This window comes from Raphanus sativus, chromosome 9, assembly GCF_000801105.2.
Source record: "Raphanus sativus cultivar WK10039 chromosome 9, ASM80110v3, whole genome shotgun sequence".
Lineage (NCBI taxonomy): Eukaryota > Viridiplantae > Streptophyta > Magnoliopsida > Brassicales > Brassicaceae > Raphanus > Raphanus sativus.
This window is the reverse complement of record NC_079519.1, coordinates 30,443,210-30,463,605: the sequence shown is the minus strand read 5'-3', so window position 1 is coordinate 30,463,605 and position 20,396 is coordinate 30,443,210. Positions and strand designations below refer to the sequence as shown.

At 33.9% G+C, this 20,396-nt stretch overlaps 4 protein-coding genes and 1 pseudogene across 4 annotated transcripts; 2 read left to right on the top strand and 3 right to left on the bottom strand.

Annotated features, from left to right (window-relative positions):
* Nucleotides 1-158: 158 nt before the first annotated feature.
* Nucleotides 159-4,595, top strand: LOC130500216 (uncharacterized). The gene is made up of 7 exons (XM_056994978.1): nt 159-544; nt 666-1,609; nt 1,778-2,042; nt 2,120-2,263; nt 2,349-3,004; nt 3,747-4,504; nt 4,548-4,595. Exons 1-7 carry the CDS (start codon nt 159-161, stop codon nt 4,593-4,595), a joined length of 3,201 nt encoding a protein of 1,066 aa, XP_056850958.1.
* A 48-nt stretch (nt 4,596-4,643) lies between these two features.
* LOC130500215 (uncharacterized) lies at nt 4,644-5,413 on the top strand. Its single transcript, XM_056994977.1, has one exon. The coding sequence runs from the start codon at nt 4,661-4,663 to the stop codon at nt 5,411-5,413; it is 753 nt and encodes a 250-aa protein (XP_056850957.1). The 5' UTR covers nt 4,644-4,660.
* Nucleotides 5,414-9,918: 4,505 nt separating this feature from the next.
* Nucleotides 9,919-11,055, bottom strand: LOC108837134 (zinc finger protein 3). Its single transcript, XM_018610202.2, has one exon. The coding sequence runs from the start codon at nt 10,781-10,783 to the stop codon at nt 10,040-10,042; it is 744 nt and encodes a 247-aa protein (XP_018465704.1). The 5' UTR covers nt 10,784-11,055; the 3' UTR covers nt 9,919-10,039.
* A 1,355-nt stretch (nt 11,056-12,410) lies between these two features.
* LOC130500437 (transcription initiation factor TFIID subunit 5-like) lies at nt 12,411-17,141 on the bottom strand. The gene is made up of 19 exons (XM_056995533.1): nt 16,847-17,141; nt 16,661-16,742; nt 16,508-16,586; nt 16,329-16,426; nt 16,184-16,240; nt 15,978-16,065; nt 15,773-15,882; nt 15,546-15,656; nt 15,314-15,465; nt 15,032-15,142; nt 14,889-14,958; nt 14,763-14,799; nt 14,449-14,604; nt 14,286-14,362; nt 14,076-14,192; nt 13,400-13,665; nt 13,141-13,236; nt 12,983-13,055; nt 12,411-12,756 (listed from the first exon to the last, which is right to left on the bottom strand). Exons 1-19 carry the CDS (start codon nt 17,038-17,040, stop codon nt 12,700-12,702), a joined length of 2,031 nt encoding a protein of 676 aa, XP_056851513.1. The 5' UTR covers nt 17,041-17,141; the 3' UTR covers nt 12,411-12,699.
* A 1,234-nt stretch (nt 17,142-18,375) lies between these two features.
* LOC130499641 (cytochrome P450 71B13-like) lies at nt 18,376-19,977 on the bottom strand (annotated as a pseudogene).
* Nucleotides 19,978-20,396: the final 419 nt, after the last annotated feature.

Sequence of the window (20,396 nt, the reverse complement as noted above, 5' to 3'; positions counted from 1 at the left end):
ATTTAGTTTATCTGTACATATAACATCACGAACATAGGATTTTGAAAGCATAATTATAAAAAAAAAAATCAAGATTCAACATAATGACCTGATCTTTTTCCATAGATTACGAAGACTTTGGCGATCCAACATTCCAATGCAAACATTGTGGGGCTCTAATGTGGTACAATGAACGTATAAATAAAAGACGAGTTTCAGCACCTCCAGAATTCTCAATCTGTTGTATGCATGGAAAGATAGAGCTCCCTCCACCTCCTCAGCTGCCTCAAGTCATTATTGATCTTCTACTGAACGGAGACACCCGAAGCAAAAATTTCCGAGAGAATATTCGTGCTTACAACTCGATGTTTGCATTCACTTCTATGGGTGGAAAAGTTGACACATCAATCAACAAAGGGCGTGGACCTCCTGTTTTCAGATTATTAGGTCAAAATTACCACAGGATTGGAAGTTTACTCCCTTTAGATGACTCACGGCCTAAATTCCAACAGCTTTACATATTTGATACGGTCAATGAAAATGCAAACAGAATCGCAGCATTCAGGTATGCAATTGTTCTTATATTACAAAATAATATAAGATATTTTCATATATATTATATATTTAGGGTATTTTAATTTTTCTATCTTCTTATTTACATTACTAACATTCATTCATAACTGCAGTTCAAAAAGAACAACACCAACTTCTGATATAAAAATACTCAGGGATGATATTGTGGAAGAAATCAAAGTTATGCTAAACGAAACCAACCCATACGCAAAGACTCTTCGGACAGCAAAGGAACGTTTTGGAGATTCATTGGAATCTATGAATGTCAAAGTGAGATTGATTTCAGGTCGTTCGACAGATCCTAATACTTATAATATGCCCACTTGCTCAGAAGTTGCTGCACTTTTGGTTGGAGATATTGATGAAGAGTTTGAGGCGAGAGATATTGTGGTGGAAACTAAAAGTAGAGATTTGGCAAGAATCAGTGAGCTTCACCCAGCATATCTTCCTTTACAATATCCAATTCTGTTTCCATATGGAGAGGATGGTTACCATATCGATTTGCATCTAAAGAGAACAACAACAACATCAACAAACCCAAGGTTTAGAGTGAGCATGAAAGAGTTTTTTTCTTACAAGCTCATGGAACGTGCCAGCCACTTCAACGTGCTATTGCATTCTGGAAAACTGTTTCAGCAATTCATTGTTGATGCATACACAATGATGGAAGGAGAGAGAATTGGATATCTCAAGCTCAATCAAAAGACTTTGCGTGCAGACAACTACAGCAATATTTCAGATTTTGCTTCTACTGGAAATAAAGATTCATCGATGTGTGGAAGAAGGGTTGTCTTGCCTGCAACTTTTGTGGGAGGTCCAAGATACATGCATGAAAAGTATATGGATGCAATGGCTGTTTGTTCACATTTTGGATATCCAGATTTATTCATAACTTTCACTTGCAATCCTAAATGGCCTGAGATTACAAGGTATCTAAGTTCCCGACGCTTACAAACAGAAGACAGACCTGATATTCTGTCACGGGTGTTTAAGATGAAGTTGGATTCTCTTATTTGGGATATAAAAGACAACAACCTCTTTGGCCCATCAGCAGCAGGTAAATTCTATTTCATATTTAAAACATACATATTTTGTGCTTTTATTTTATTCTGATGATATTCTTTTGAAATGAATAGTGATATACACAATTGAATTCCAAAAAAGAGGACTTCCGCATGCTCATATATTGCTGTTTTAAAGCGGGGATCAAAGCTTCCTACTACAGATGACATAGACAAGCTTATATCTGCTGAAATTCCAGATCGAGCATCTAATCCAGCATTATATGATATAGTCAGAGATATAATGGTTCATGGTCCATGTGGGTTAGCAAATCCAAACTCGCCATGCATGGTGAAAGGAAAATGTACCAAGCGATTTCCTAAAGATTTTTCCCCTCATACTTCCATTAATAAAGAAGGATTCCCAGTTTACAGAAGAAGAGACGATGGAAAATCAATGGAGAAAAACGGGATTGATATTGATAACAGGTACATCATTCCTTATAACCCACAACTACTACTAAATATCAAGCTCATATCAATGTGGAATGGTGCAATCAATCAAGAGCAATCAAGTATTTGTTCAAATACATCAACAAAGGAAATGACCGAGTCACTGCAAAACTACAACAAGATTCAGCAAATGGAGGAAGTTCTGAAAATACTTCTCAAAATGTAGTAGATGAAATCAAGCGTTTCATTGATTGTCGGTAATTTTTTAATCCTAACCTTCAATATAAAATCTCATAGTTTAAGAGTAAAATATCTCACATTTTTTTTCTAACTATTTTATAGGTATATATCACCATGTGAAGGAATGTGGAGAATATTTGGGTTTGAGCTACATTACAGTAGCACATCTATTCAGAGGTTGTCTTTCCATCTTCCTGGAGAGCATAACCTTACCTATGATGACGAGGACGATATTGATGAAGTATTGGCAAAAGAGGAAAATCAAACGTCACAATTTTTGGAGTATATGAAAATGTGTAGTCGAAACTCTGTTGCAAAGGAATTGACTTACATTCAGTTTCCCTACTTTTTTGTGTGGAACAAGTCGATAACAGAATGGACTCCACGTCAAAGAGGTTCAGCTGTTGGTAGAATCCATCCTACCAAACCATCTGCTGGTCAACGATTCTACTTGAGGATTCTTTTGAGCAAAGTTAAAGGTGCAACATGCTACGAAGATTATCGTACCGTTGATGGAATTACATATCCAACCTACAAGGAAGCTTGCTATGCTTTAGGTTTACTTGATGATGATAAGGAGTACATTGAAGCCATCAAGGAAGCAAGTCAATGGGGGTCAGGTGTTTACTTACGTCGATTATTCGCTTATCTTTTAGCTTCAGAAAGTTTGTCACAGCCTGCACATGTTTGGTCGGAAACATGGCATTTACTTTCTGATGACATTTTACATATGCAACGTGCAATCCTCCAGAGGCCAGGTTCGACCTTACAATAATAATATATAAAAATTTGCATCTCTAGAAGATTACTTATATGAATTATACTATACACTAGACGTTATTATATTTACTTCTGTATAATATATTTATTTTTGTTCTATGTAAACCATAATATTTTCCCAAATTCTAAAAGTTTCACAGTTGTTATAACTACAGTAGAACCTCTATAAATAATAATATTGGGACTTTAAAATTTTATTAATTTATATAGATATTAAATTACAAAAGTTTCCTTTTTAGTTTTTTCTATTTTTTTATTTTTGTTTAAAGAAAATATTTGATTTTACGATATGTACATTATTTAAATTTTAGAAATTTGACTTTCATATTGTTTTATTATCTTATTTGGTGTATATTTTTATGTTTCTTAGAATTGTTATGTGATTTTCGATATAAATTTACTAAATATTATCAAAATATATTGAAATATTAAAAAATATATGTATTTTCATTGTAAATATAAAACCAACAATATAATGTTTAGTTTGTACTTATATAAAAATATATATTGATAGAATATTAATTTATGATTTTAATGGAACTATATATTTACATGAGAGTTTTGAAAATATAATTATCTTATTATTTTACACCGGCCCAAATTGGGACCGGAAAAATTTATTAATTTATAGAGATTATTACTTTATCGAGTATTAATTTATAGAGGTCCTACTGTAATTTTTTACACATATTATTGATTTTATTTTCCTTAAATTTTCAGGACTAGAAATGTCAAATGATCAGCTAAAGAATCAAACTTTGCTGGAGATCGAAAAGCAGTTACGCTCCAGTGGAAATACTCTCGAAAACTTCTCTACAATGCCATTTCCCACAAACAGCAATATTCCTTCTATGGTCAATAGATTGATAACTGATGAGCTGTGTTACGACAGAGACGCATGTGCTCAGGAACATCAAAGATTACAGTCTAGATTGACATCAGAACAGAGGGATATTTATAACACTATCATGAAAGCTGTCACAACAAATTCTGGTGGTGTGTTCTTTGTCAATGGATTTGGAGGGACAGGGAAGACATTCCTTTGGAAAACTCTATCAACATACATTCGTTCAGTTGGGGATATCGTCTTGAATGTAGCTTCAAGTGGAATGGCAGCACTGTTACTAGATGGGGGACGCACAGCTCATTCTCGGTTTTCAATCCCATTAGAGCTGCATGAAAGTTCCACTTGCTCATTTACCACAAATAGTGAGCTAGCTGAATTGTTATTGAAAGCTAAGTTGATCATTTGGGATGAGGCACCAATGTTGCACAAACATTGTTTTGAAGCTCTAGATAGAAGTTTGAAAGATGTTATGAGAGCAGCAAAGGCTCCTAACCACAGTAGGCCATTTGGTGGTAAGACTATTGTTTTTGGAGGTGATTTTCGCCAAGTGCTCCCAGTTATTCATAGGGGTAGCAGGCAAAACATTGTGCAAGCTTCTCTCACTTCTTCTGTGCTGTGGAAATCTTGCAAAGTGCTTAGTTTAACAAAGAATATGCGGCTAACTGTTGACTCAGACCCAGCAGAAGCTGAATCCATCAAAGAGTTCTCCGAATGGATTCTAAAATTAGGCGATGGGAAGTTATCTGAACCCAATGATGGTGAAGCATTGATTGATATACCAGATGACATGCTGCTCATGGACTCACTTGATCCAATCATGTCAATCACTAATGCCACATATCCCTCATTGATAGAGCATATGGAGGATGAGTCTTATTTCAAAGACCGTGCTATATTATGTCCCACAAATGATGTTGTCAATGAGGTCAACAATCACATCATGGATCTTCTTCCGGGAGATTTACAGACATATTATAGCTCTGATAAAATCTGTGAATCAGATTCCAGCAAAAAAAGAGATAAAGATGTCACAGTTGAATTCCTTAACTCGATTAAGTGTGCAGGAGTGCCCAACCATGTTCTGAAGCTAAAGAAAGGGGTTCCAGTTATGCTTCTAAGAAACATTGACCAGAAATGTGGTTTGGTCAATGGAACTAGATTGCGGGTAACACAACTGGGAACTCATGTCATTGAAGCAAAAGTCATTACTGGTAATCATGTGGGGGGTAAGATCTATCTGCCAAGAATGGTCCTTACACCTACGGATGCTAGGTTGCCTTTTCAGTTTAAGCGAAGACAATTTCCGATTTCTCCGTGCTTTGGAATGACAATTAATAAAAGTCAAGGTCAGAGTTTATCTCATGTAGGGATCTACTTACCAAAACCAGTTTTTGCACATGGTCAGTTATATGTTGCTGTCTCAAGAGCCAAAAGTAGGGGAGGCCTGAAGATCCTAATCATTGACGAAGAAGGCAAGAGAGCAAAGAAAACAACAAATGTTGTTTTTAAAGAAATATTTCAGAATTTCAGACAAGAATGATGAATTCTCAGGTAGTAACTATGTAAATATAGTCATAAGTTTTATTTTCAAGCTCTCTTATACGTAACATATGTACACTACTATTTTCAGGTACATGTGTGAAGGACATCTTTAGATACGTGCATCAACAGTGGTAAAACACATGTCAATCACATTGATGCTTAAGCTTACCTTGATTTTATGTATATATTAGGATCTATAAATATCTCTGTAATTTGGTACAGCTGCTTTTAACAATGAAATTGGTTTATCTTGGGTTAATTAGACTGCATACAAGTGATCATGCTTCTCTGTTTCAAACGGATTATCCATCTTAGATTTTATATCTGAATCAAGTTACAATTTCCAATCAGAAAACAACCTAATTCAAAACCCCTACCGATAATCCTAATAATTGTGAATCTACCTTTCCTAGCTTTCCTTTATCTTCAAATTTTCTTATGGGTGTTTGTAGAGTTTACTTGACTATGACGAACTGTTAGTGATCAGGGAGTTTTGGTTTGTAACAGCCGGTTGAATTTCCGGTCCAGCCATACCTGATACAATTTGACAAACACGTAAACATTTGAAATCTCATTCACAGCTGCTGTTTAAAGCACACACACAATAAATCATGAACAAAACAATGGGTCTGAAGTGGTACATAAACCTCTTCAGATATCTAAAAGATAGCATGCCAAAGCAAAAGCATAAAAACAGACTAAGAATTGATAGCCAATAATATATTATCCAAAACAATCATTGGCACTGAAGACAGAATAAGAGATGCAAGCACTGTAAACTGAATACTCAAAAATGGATTAACCTCCCACGTACTCAAAGAACGTGTGATCCGCATACCACAGATGAAGCTATAGTTCATATTAAAATAGTGATCTTCAGAACTCGTGTTTTTAGTAGATTCAAAGAAGTAAACTATGGCTCCATATTTTGTATGAGTGTTAGAGTTTGGACTGTACTGCCTTGGACTATAATTAAACTCATGTTTTTGGTAGAAGTCACATTACTTTGCTTGAGAAGAGAAAGTTGACAACTGTTGCATGCTTTGTTTATTGATGGAGAGAACCGTTGTTTCATAAAAAAATACAGTTGCTTCCTCAGCAGGACCTGAAAAAGTAGGATGATCAGAAAGACTTAAAGAGCTAACCCACTTTCGAATATGGAATCTATGAAACAAAAATCATTGATTACGAAGAGAATTAAAAAAAACTTAAAACGAAAAAGTGATTTTCCAAATCAAGGCTGATCTTCTCAAAAACCTAACTAACGTACCAAGTATGCAGACAATGTATTTTGCTCTCCTCTATTCTGATTCCAATACACAGTTTGCCGTAAGGTCAAGTTATCAGGGTTATCAGGGTTAATTATTAATTTTTAATAGTTTAGATTGGAATACTTTGATCTTCCCCAATATTTCAGCAACTCTAAAGAACCTAATTTCCTAAATTTAATCTCATCCCCATGTTAAAATTAACTTTATATATATTCAGCTACATATAAATAAATGATAACAAATTTAAGTTTAACCAAAAGTTCAAAAAAAAAACAAATTTAATTTTACTACGCAGTTTTACATTTCAATTTTTGAATATATACAGTTAATTTTGTATAGTATCAAGAAAGCATTTACTAATTATACTAGGTGTTAAAAATAATTATTAATATGAATTATCTTTTTAGTTTTAAAAATAGTTTAATTATATATTTATTAATCAGTTATCTGATTTCATAAAGCTTAAATTCATTTTTATGTTTGGGTTTTATTATATTAAATCATAATTACTAAATATTTTATAATTACTCATTAATATATGTGTTACTAACTAAAACACTATGATAATAATTATTATTTTATTTCGTTTGAGTTCTTACATATTAATTATAATTTTTAAAAATTTCTTTGTACACATATTTATTATATAGAAATAAATCTTAAAAGTCATTTAATATTCTTTTTTCAATTATATAAAATTAAGAATTCTATTTGATTAATATTTAGTTATCTAATCTTTATTTTTTCAACTTATATTTTTAAAAAATTCAGATAACAACACAACATACATATAGGAATTATATTTATATTTTAAAATATTTTAGATTTTGGATAAATCTTACTAATATTAATTTTAATCAATTAGCTAATCAAATAAATTAATTTTTAATTATATTTTTAGCTTACTTATATATTTTATTCATTAAGGGTAATATCGATATTAACCACTCTAACTTTTAACGTGAGAGTTCCGTTGAGAAAAATCACTTCGCAAATAATAGTATATATATGATATTTTTTTTATGCTAATGGCAAAGCCCGTACATTGAACTACAGTTTTAAATCATCAAAAATTTTTTTGTTGTGCACTCATAATCCAGCATCCCGTAACAATTGTATCCGAAGAACCATATCAATAGAAACATTTTTTTTTATCTTCACAGCTTCCACAATTTCAGAATGAGGTATATCTCTAATCCAGATTTTGGTTCGGCTTTTCTGGTTTCGGTATTTTGGTTTATAAAAAATATTTACCGTATTAAAATCATATCTATTTCGGTTTGGTTTATATGCCGTTGGTTTTTTGTTTAATACCAAAAAACTATATATATATATTTTTTATATACATTTTGTAAATTTACTTCATTTAGTTAGATATCGGCTTTGATAACACATGAAAATAATTAGTAAACATATTAATTAATAATTATATTTTTATAGAATAGAAATAATAACATAGTACTTCAAATAAAACATATTTGTCAGAAAATGATTTTCGTTTAACTTGATAAAAATGAAAATAACTTTTAACTTAAAACAAAATATTTAATTACTAAAATAAACATTTTAAGTATGAAGATCATATCAATAAAATAATTTTTATATGTTATTAATTATAATATACTATAATTTACATATAATAATATTATATTTAAACTAATCAGTTTATTCGATTTAATCCATTTATATACTAGATCATATCCATATATAAACTAACTTTACTATGCAGTTTTCAAATATTTTTTAATTTATATAATTTATTTGTTATAATATTAAAAATCATTTACTAATTGTATATGGATTTTTTTTAATAGTAAAGGCAATGCCCGTGCATAGCACGGGCCAAAATACTAGTGTTATAATAAAATGTAAATAATGATAATAAAATGTTGAGTTGTATCAAGAAATTTAAAAAAATACTCAGGTAATACTTTTCATGTAAATACTATTGTGTTTTGTAAAAATAATATGTGGAAGCTTAACCTAAATATAGATGTAAAATGTTTGTAGCTATTTTTGGTCATAATTTTAAACATACATTATCTATTAGAAAGGAAAGTTAGTTACTTATTAGAAGTAATAAAAGTACTTTTACAATTTTCTTTTAATTAGGTTTTTAAAAGGAATAGTATTATTATAAAGTTAGTTTTCTCCATGTTTTTTTTAAATAATTGAAATTATGGATTTTACAATTCGTTTGTTTAACATTTTTAAAAACGTTGAATTTATCTTTTATAATTCTCTATCTTTAGTGAGTTTAAGAATAAACATTATATTTTAAAAAAAAGAATTAACTTTCTAATACCTTTTTGCAATTATTATTTTTGTTTAGTCTTTTAAAAAAAGAAATTACTATCAAATATTTAATAATATAGAATTTTAAAAGACTATTTAATAGTAATTTCCTTTTCCAAAATATATAACGATTCAAAATATATTACTAAAATAATATTGAAGAAATAATTCTAAATTTTATTTAATAGTGAAAAGTAATTATAAATTAATAATATTTAATATTAAGTTGTATAAATTTCCTTTTAAAAGACTTTTCCTTTTTTAATTATTATATTTTGTTTAGTCTTTTAAAAAAGAATTACTATCAAATATTTTATAATATAGAATATTTTAAAATATTATATGTAATTTACTTTTCTAAAATATATAACGATTCAAAATATTATTATTAATAACTAAATAATAATATAAAATAATTGAAATAATCTAAATTTTATTTAATAGTGAAAAGTAATTATAAAAATTATTTAATAGTAATTGTTTTAAATTTTCCTTTTTTAAAAGACTTTTCCTTTTTTAAATCTCTATTAAATAATAAACAAAAGAGAATTATATTATATTTTTGACACATGTCACCATCTTAAAAATTTATTGACACATGTCACAATCATGTTAATTAGTAACTTTGAAGAACCAAGCTTTATATAATAAGATGTTTTGTTCTGTTTGAGTGTCTTCTTAGCAACTTTTAAATAAATAGAATGACTGTTAACTTTTAGGTAAACCAACTTTGACATTATAATATTATTTCCTTTTTTTTAATTGAATATTATTTATTATTTCCTTTTTCTTGTGACTATGGAACCAAATCTTCCCTCAGATCTCAATGTCTTCTCTTTTCATTTACTCTATACACAATTCTTTTCCAATTCTAGGAAATAAGGAATCCATTTATGTATGTATAGTCGACAAATCTCAGACTAAGTAGAGATGTGAAAACTGAAAAGATGTACATTAGAAATTTTTACTAGACAGAAAAATATACATAAGAGTAATTACTAATTGATATCAATCACGTGAAAACACAGTAAAAGATACTAAATGCAAGAATCATAATCTTAGAGCTTGAGGGATAAGTCAATCTTCTGTTTCTCTTCCTGATTTGTGTCTCCTCGCCATTGCTCAAGAGTCGGTGACCCTACTAGAATCCTTCCTATGTTGCTCGGTGATCTACCCATGTTATTGGACCGTGAAGTCACTGAAGGATCCATCATCATCATCTGCTGCTGCTGATGATGAGTATGAAAATGATCCATTGAAGAAAGTTTTCCTAGTGCTGGTTGTTGATCTAGTGGTAGTCTTGACCAGTTGATATGACCATATTGACCACCAAACCCGTTATATGAACTTATATTGTGGCTCATCGAGTGCGCTTGAATCCCCAAAGACCTGTTGGTGTATTGTCCATGGAAAGGAACTGGAGAGAAACCGTAAGGATGTCCAAAAGCCGAGGCTGATGCTGCCATTCGTTGTGCTCTCTTTGCCAACGTCCTCTCTCTCTTGTGTGCGTTTTGGTGACCACCAAGTGCTTGTGAGCTATAGAAAGATCTTTGACAGTAGTTGCATGAGAATAGTTTGTGTTCCGTGGGTGTAGTCGACCCGTTACAACTCTGGTTAACATTGATACTCGTGTCTATGCAGTCGAGGAGATTGAGTTCTTGAGTAGAATCATTAACGTCTGTTTCTTCATTCTTAAAAGTCTGTTCTTGGCTCTGGTTTAGAGAATCTTGACATGGAAAAGCTGTAGAGGAAGCCATGCAAGAGGGATCTGATGGCAGTTGCTTCTCCATAGAAGTGTCCATGAGGGCTAAAAAGAGAACATATTACTTTTTTCTTTTCCAAGTTGATGATTTCTTCTCTCTCTTTCTATTATTAATAGCTATGAAAGAAGCTTGTAACTGTAAACAGGAGCAGAAGTAGATGGTATTAGAAAGGAATAGACAAAGAAAACAATGCCCTAATAGTAAAACATTTTCTTAGATATTTTTGTAATAACAAGTAATGGACCAAATTAAGTACTATGTACTGAGAGCGATAGGTAGGTTTGGTTTGCTATCACACACTTTTCACAAAACACTTAAAAGCTAGCTTATTGGAACTTCACCATCTATATATATACCTTATACATATACGTTAATAACCCACTCCTTATGACAGGTCATCAGGTTAAGGCAACTCCTTTAGTCCCTTGGCCATGATCAATAAGTTGAAACTGGTAATAAGTTGGTGTATGTGCAGTATTTGCTTTATATATAGTGTAAATGAAGCAGTTCTCAAAACAGTTACGATCATCTGATGAAATGACAGGAGAGGAAAATGACAATAAATTTTGAAGGATTGATGTTGAAAAGAAAAAAATATGTGTACTGGAAATGGACCATCTAAATTATTTTCAGGTAAGTTTAGGTATACTTAATGTAACTCCACGTGGTAAGTGGCCACTTCTGTCTCCTCTAGCTTCTCTTGTGGGTCTCTCCTTCAATCTTTTTTCTTCTGTTCTTTTGTACTCTCTATTAAGACCAGACCGTAGATCAAACTAGTTACAGAGTAAATAGCGTTATTCGGATTTAGTCAAGCAAGTGTATGCCATATTTTGCTATTTGACATTTTACAATTAGTTGTGTTTAGTAAGAAATTAGCCAGGGAGAAAAACCTTCTTTGTATCGTAATGGGAGAACTTGGAAGTGTGAAACGTTAAAAGGAAAGATTAGTGAAACTTCCACGCTCTTCTTTCTTTTATCATTTAAAGAGGTTTGTAGATTCGTCGATACAAAGTTTTGTTTCCCACTTAATTTCATCATGAAATACAACTAGGTTGCATGGAGAAAAGTCGCTTTATTTAGTCAAAAAAAAAAAGTCGCTTTATTCCACCAGTCAGAACTTCTCTTTTGGAAACCACGTCAGCAATATCAAACCCACCACTTGGGCACTGAGTAAAGGTTTTTTCTTCTCAATCAGCATCGTCGACCGGGGGTGGGGGTTTATGTTACTACTAACAATCTAATACACCACTTAACATATCCAAAACTTATTTAGCAAAGGATGTGCTTTAGCTTGTAAAGAATATGGAAAATATCTAATGGTTAGATTGTGTAATTGTCGTTTGCATCTGCGACCGTAGTCGGTGGGTCCAAAGTCACTAATGGCCGACACAGAAATGGGAAAAGCTGATTGAGAGTTTTCAAATGCTAATTTGTTTTCAGATTCCACTGGTTGTGCTTATACTTATAATGTATACTTGGTGGTGACGTTATATTCTAAGTTTTAGTACTAGTACTACTATATCTCTAACTCTCCGTCAAAGGAGTCCCTAGTTTGCTTGTACAAGGCAATACAAGGACCTGAATTTTTACTGTTGCCCAATGCCCAATGAAGTAGACTAACATTACAACGTATCATAACTGAAAAAAAGTGTCGGCGAATAAGAAGAGAGGAGAAACACATAGCATTCATATCTCCAAAGTAACAGTGAACAACGTGATGATGACAAATAATTTTTAGGCAATCCTACAAAGCAAACATGCTCCAAATAATTTCTGGACTGGTTGCATACATAGTTAGTTTACGTTGGTATTTAGAAATGCAAAGCCACGGCCATAAACAAGTAACATAAAGAGTATCGAGAGGACTGACTATATTCTACACCTGATTTCTTCTGGTCTGCAACAGCTTGCAAGAATGTAAAAAGCAGCAAATCTCAGATACCATTTGGTTTCCATCAGCTTGTGGGTTTAGAGAGCGCTCCTGCAGCAAACAGCAGGTTTCTCCGAGAAAACTGCACCAAATGTAAACATACACCCCACAAAAAGTGTTATAGCATATGCTTTGTAATGATATGAAAGAAAGGTTATAATACAATTTTTTGGTCACTAATTTTATTGATGAGTTGATTTATTCACAAGCACAAGATGATAGACTTAGCCGACAGTCTAAAGATGAAAAACGTATGACGGTGTTCCAAAACTGGTGGAACTAATTCTTGTAAAGAGAGTATAACTTACTCTGAGAGCGTGAACTGGTGTGGACTTGGTGGGGAAAGTCCTGAGTGAGCGCAGTCTGTTCGAGTTTCCATTTCTGATCAACAATCAATGATAAATTCATTTTTAACAAAACAAAACTAAAATTCAAAGGGAACAGTTTTAGAATGGAGTAAACTCACTTTTCCTCGGCCTTGGTCAATTTGGTACTTGAAGTGACGTCCCAGAGTTTCACTGTGCAGTCCGCAGATCCAGAAGCCAGAAGAGACCCTTCACCGCTGTAACAGAAAAATAAACACAGGTTAGTAGTTCTTGGATCATCGGAAGTGCAGTTTGTGAGTTCACTATTCCAACCAAGCCCAGCCATTCCATTAATAACCCATAACGAGACCTATGTAACTCTCCACAACCCATGACTTGATACTTATCTCGCCCTCTCACCTGTAAGAGAGACTCCATACACATGAATTATGGCCCATGAGAGGTGTGATGCAGCGAGCTGTTGAGAGGTCCCACATCATTATGGTTCCATCTTCATCACCAGAGGCCATATATCTCCCATCTGGTGACATCGCCAATGATAAAACCATACTCCTGTGTCCAATGAATATCCTGACACATTCCCCAGTTTGCACATCCCAGAGTCTCACCGTCTTATCGCTAGAACCGGTTGCAATGTAGTTACAATTGGGATGCCACTGTACACACTGAAACAAGGATTTTGATAAGTACATGAAAGGCACATCAATAGTTATCCAAATGGAAACTGGGGTCGCTTATCTGTATTAGTGTAAATCCAAATAGTTAAGTAATCCAACGTAACCTTATGACTTCAAGTCGCTTAGATGACAATCTCTAGATCAACTATAAACTGGTTGATTCATAACTAATGATTGCAGGGCCAAATTAAAAATATAAAAGGCTAGTAATCTAAGTCAATAAACAATGCAAAATGTTAGCTAAACCATTTAAGTGTGACACGGTAAACTAATGCCTTCAATTGCATACCAAAACGATCAAAGAAAACGACCCATGCATACTTTAAAAACTCAAACGGTCCCTTTGTTTAACCTCTGTAAATTAAAACCCTAACGATAAAGATGAGGGAGACGCTTACATCAACATCAGATAGATGCCCTGCCATTATCCGCAGAGGTTGTACTCGGTCCATTGACCAAATCCGTGCAGTGCGATCATGAGAACAGCTTGCAAAGTAATGGCCGAAAGGGCTAAACTGCACCATGAAACGAGTATATATACATGACCGACCGTTCATCATAAATTCCAGTTTATGTAAGACAAAGGTGTGAAAATTGAACAGTTGTACCTGGACATCCCATACAGGGTAATTATGGCCCTTGTAGCACACGAGATTGGCGTTTAGTTGTGTGCTCCAAAGCCGTACTGCACTTATACATAGTTGGGAACTAAGAAAAGTCTGAAATAATGAGCGTGCATATGGATATGTAGAGTAATGGACAGATACATACTTGTTGTATCTGCTGAAGAAGATAATAAAAAATCTCCAGGTGGACTGAAAGTGGCCGAGTAAACTGGCCCTGAGTGACCCAGTAATAATGTATAATTTCTTCTGCCATTTGGTCCAGCGACTTGATCATTTGTATCACTTTCACCCTGCAAAGTACCTGGGACCAGACAGTTTTAGTGTCTATAACTTCTCATGACAACACAAACAAGAATCATGAAAAATTAACAAAACGACAAGGGAAATTTATGTCTAAGTAATTCCTATTTCACAATGTGTCACTATAAAATAAGTTATCTGTCAGATAGAAAAACATACCACTGCCAGCTTGTCCTATCTTCGCCATGTCCCAGACCTGAACACCATAACCGTCCATCAGGCATCAGTTTAGAGAGTAAGAAAACAAGAAAAGGAAGCATATAAAACCATTCAAGTATAAGATACCTTTATTGACGAATCTGAGAACCCACCAGCAACCAAAGAACCATCATGAGATATAGATGCACAGTTTAACCTGGAGAACAATTAATAAGTGAGTAACATGTTGCAAAACAAGCACAAACATTACGAGGAGATGAGGACATTACCCGTTATGAGTATTAACAAACGTATAAAAGCTGACAGATGGCATTGCGACACTACTCAGCTGCACACGGTTTCTCAGGTCTTCAAGGATGGATTCCTCTACATCCGTTGACCTGACATAAAGAACATGGAGATAGAAAAAAAATCTAAGTTACAGTCGTTAAGTTTTTCACAGCTACAAAATTTGTTATCTACTTTAATCAGTCATGCATCGTCCATATATATTGCCTGTTCATTACTCTTACATAAAATCCTAACACAAAAATGAAGGGATTCGAAAGTACATGACTGGCAAGGCAAGTTCTGATTTTACACGTGGGGCCGGCGACACCGTGCTGGTCTCCTGACGTGCAACTTTTGCTGTTGCATTTCCTGCTTTGTCCTTCTTTAACTTTTTTAAGGAAGAGCCTTGTTTTCCAATTTCGGTGGATCTTTTCTGAACACGGTACCAACTGACGAGTAAATATGGGATTTTTAGTTCAGAAATTATTGATCCAAGTTGAAGCTACTTATCACCTTATTACTATCATCAACGTCCCCGTCTTTACTTTCTCCTTGTCCCTTCTCAGAATCAGTCAGCAGGCTTCCCGTCTTCTCAAGGCGATCTTCGAGCGAGTCTTCAAGCAACTATAATAGAAAAAAAGCACATGTAGTTAACGACTATGCAAATATAATATCCTCCCTGGGATGAGGAATACCCCTCCCGAATAAAGAATAAAAAGAAGCTTTAAGAAAATACGTACTCCCCACTGTATTTCTTTTTGATTGACGTGATCAGCTGTCTCCTGAAAACTCCCAACAATTGTGACAGCGTCTATGTCATCAGATGAGGAGTTTGGCTGTCCCGAGTAGACTGCAACAAATGACCCACGACAAAAGTGGATTCAGCATGCTACTCAGAAATCTGCTATATATTTTAGCATATACACGAGAAAGGAACACAATTACCTTGGAAATTGATGTGCTCGTTAATAATACCAAGCATTAAAGTAGATTCCGTCCTATGTAGATACTGAAGTAACAGATCATATGAATACTGCAACAACATTGAGTAAGCACATTATAATTCTGCGGCCACCGAATCCAAAATCAGACCAGAAACCTTGAAGCATTTGCCTGTAACAGCTAGTAGTAAACTTTCCACTCTAGTTTACCTGGCAAATCTTGATGTTGACCTTGCTTTGTCTAAGAGAACGAGCAAACTCCATCTCCTGATGAGAACCAAGGTCATAAGACAGTTGCAATAGGAAAAAGAGAAAAATAAATCCACTATCAACATTATAAGGTTAGCTTAAAAACCTCTAGATGAGAAGGAACAAGAACGCCTTCCAGCTTCTGAAGATCCCGTAAATGTATCATTTCATGATCTTTGCGGAAGCTGTTAAAGAAGGCTCTCGCTGGAACACAAGTAAAATGCATCCCATGTGAAGCTAATACTTAAAAAATTGAAAGCTAATCCTTGTATAATTGAAAGGTACCTTCTTGAGTGTGCCCTTTACCAACGAGATCCATGTAACAATGAATAAACACTGGATACATCACTCTGAGCAATTCATGCTACAAATTCGAAGCAGCTCATCAGTTACAAAATGAGACTAATCAAAACAGACAAAGGGAGAAAAGATACTGACTTTATAAAGATCCAACGAGTTATAAGCCCACGACCTAAGATTGCTGTAACCATTACGGTACCTCGTGGGATCATTCTCTGATCTGCAAAAAAACAAATTGCATCAACAAAGCAATTAAAAACCCTAATTTCCCAAAAAAACGAAATTCGAATTGAAACATAATCAAAGGGAGATAGAGAGATGTACTGAGAGAATGAGCGAATGAGCTTGGTGAGCTCAGGATCGTTATGGTAATCGGTGGAATTGAAGCTGCTGCTGCTGCCAGTACCATTGTTGTTGTTGTTGTTGTGGAGAGCTTCTTGGAGCTGTTTAGCTGCGCCGTTGAAACCTTTCTTCTTCAAGTAGCCCATTACGAACTCGTCGAGTTGCTCTGGATCCATTCTTCTTCGTCTTTGCTCTCTCTCTCTCTCTCTCTCGAGATTCAAACTCAACTGACGTTTTTCTGCTCTGAATTGGTTTTTGCTTCTTACCTTCCCGTCGAATCTCGGGTCTGTTTGGATGATATAATAGGTGGGTGAAGCAATCGTTTCAATGGCCCTTCTCTATACATGGGCCTGTTTAAGTGGCCCATAATCTTAAGATTGTTAATAGTTGCTTGCTTGGTTCCAGATTTCCAATATTATCTGTGCTTTCTAAATTGGGAAATTATTTTTTGTCAAGAAATTTATTAATCCGTTTGTTTTTTTATTGATATGTTTAGACATGAATGTTTTTTTTTTGCTCCAGTTCCAACCTTTTTAGTTTTTGGTTCGATTCCAGTTGTAGTTTTTGGTTTTTAAATTTAAGAGATATATAAACATGAATTTAGTTTTGGTTTTGGTTTGGTTATTTCAGTTTAGCTTGGATAACAATATTAAGAATTTGATAAAATATTAAGTTCAATTTGGTTATGATATGGTTTCTTTTTTATGGATAATTTTGAATTATTTGGATAAAAGTTATATTTTGGATTTTGTGGATAAAATATTAGACAATGCGAATAAATTTAAAATTTTGACAAAAATATTTGGGTGATTCAGTTATATCAAAAATGATAATTTAAAATATTTTTGAACATTGATTCAGTTTTGATTATTTTTTTTGATTAGGTTCGATTTTTGGTTTTAATATGCCCAAGCTTAAATGTGTACATTTTATCTTGTATTTGATAAATAACTGATTTAAAAAATTTAATGACAGTTTATAAATAAAATATTTAAGATTGTTATCATAAATATAGATTTTTATTTTTATTGTACTAAAAAAATTTATATGTAATTTGTTTCAATAATCTGTACAACTGATGTGATGAATTGTTTTTTTTAGAATTGATTTGCACTTGATAATAAAAAGAATTTAATGAAATTTTAATCGAGTTACTGAATTACAAATCTACCACAACTTTCTATAAGAAATGTTATGATATATAGTTCAACTGAATTTGGATGAATACAAGTTTTTATCTAACTATATTGTTAGTCAATTAGTTATGTACTTATGTTATACATTATTTGTGACCGTTCTTGCAAAAAACACACACATAAATATTCACTAATTTGTTAGATTAGTTTGAACCAGAAGTAACGGTCATCAAAAGTTGTGTGGTTATCAAAGATAATGTGCTAAACGATGCATTTATATATGATAGTTGTATAGGTTGCATTACATCTTGAACTATATAAAAACAAGGTACTGAACGATGGATTTACAAATGATAGCTATTAATTATGGTTACATCTTGAACTATATAAAACGAAGTATAACTTTAACTCCACTGAGTAAGGACCGGGACAAGTTGAAGGGGAACTTTCTTAGGACACACAAGCCCATACGATTCTTCAAGATCAACATCTTCTATCTCCATTCCGTCCGGAAGCTTCCAATCAAATCGATAGAGAAGGTTGATAAGAGTCAAGTGGGCCAAAGCCATGCCCATCCCCATACCAGGGCACATCCTCCTTCCGCTACCAAACGGTAACAACTCAAAGTTCAGACCCTTATAGTCAATCTCTTTGTCCATAAACCTCTCGGGGATGAACGCTTCTGGATCGTTCCAAACATTTGGATTCCTATGAACACCCCAAATGTTGACATGGATCCATGTTTTCTTCGGAATATCATAACCCGCGATCTTTATATCCTTTGAAGCCTCTCTTGGTATTAGAAGTGGGACAAGTGGGTTTATCCTTACCGTCTCTTTAACCACCATATTGAGATATTCGAGTTGTTCTATGTCTTCTTCTGTGATTTTATCTTTGTCTTTGATCACTTCTCTTACCTCGGCTTGTGCTTTCTTCAAAACTATTGGGCTTTTGATCATATGTGTCATCGCCCATGTCACCGTGTGACCAGAAGTGTCTATTCCAGCAATGAGAACATTCTGTGATAATAATAATAATCAATAAAACAAGATTAATAGAACGTTACACAACATGTGAAGAATGAAGTTATGTTACTTACTAGAAGAATCCCTTTGGTGTGGTTTCGAGTAAGTTGATACTCCCCAAGTCCAGCTTCTCCCCTTTCCATTTTGAGAAGCAAGGCAATGATATCATCTTTTAGACTCTCATCTTCACATATGAAGCTTTATAGAATGTTCGAAAAACGCATCCATTGCCTTATAAACCTTCTCACATTTGCTATGTAAACCAGTAACTCTATCGATGAGTCTACCAACTACAGAGAGGTAATCAGCTGCTGCAAAACTCCCCAACACCTCCATGGTTTCTCGAATGACTTCCTCATACGTCTCCTCGAGTTTGCTCCCTTTGAGATTTATCCAAACCCTACTCTACAGATCACACTTCCAGACAGTTTCATTAACGCATTGCTCAAGTTAACTGTGTTCCCCAATGAAGCAGACTCCTTCGTGAACTCCACCAAGGAAGCAACTTCTTCTTCTCTTACATGTCGGAACGATTGTACCCTTTTCGCGGTGTAGAGCTCAACAACCGTCATCTTCCGTACTTCCCTCCAGTACTTGCTGTATGGAGAGAAGGCGAGATCGTTCAAGTTGTATGAAATTCTTGCAGCATACGTCAAGTACGGTCGAGAAACAACAGTCTGCGTCGAACGTTTTTAAGACATCCTTCACTGTCTCTGGAGATGACGCCACAACGGTGGGCACGTTTCCAATCTTGAGAGACATGAGAGGTCCGTACTTTTCAGTTAGTTTGAGCATCGAACGTTGGGGTTTGGATCCTAGTTGGTGCAAGTTTCCAATTATAGGAAGTCTTGGTGGTCCAGGAGGTAGATTCTTCTTGTTCTTTTCTCATGTTCTTTGCAACGAGTAACGATGCAAAGATGACGATGGCAACAATGATATACCACAACATCATCTTGCTTCCTACACAAAATGGACGGTTTATACAAAGTCAGTTGATCTTCATAGAAATATAATAGCAAGCTTAGTGATAAATCCCCAAAGAAGCATGTTATTAAGCTTGATTAACCAACCAAAAAAAAAAGCACGTTGAAGTGAATATAAAAATACAAAACTATAAACCACTAAAGCATCGGCAGAGTGAATATAAAAATACAAACTAAAGCATCGGTCCTGCCGTATGTCAACGCCAGATTATTCTAAACTTCTTGCAAGTTACCAACTATTTAGCAAAAACAAAAAAAAACTTCCCTTACAACAGTCAATCAAGGGAAGGACACACGTATCTATGCTTGAAGAGAAACTAGAGTTCCTTCTACAGTATGAAACATATATAGATAGAGACTGGTTTCGGTAAGTTTAATTACCTTCGAG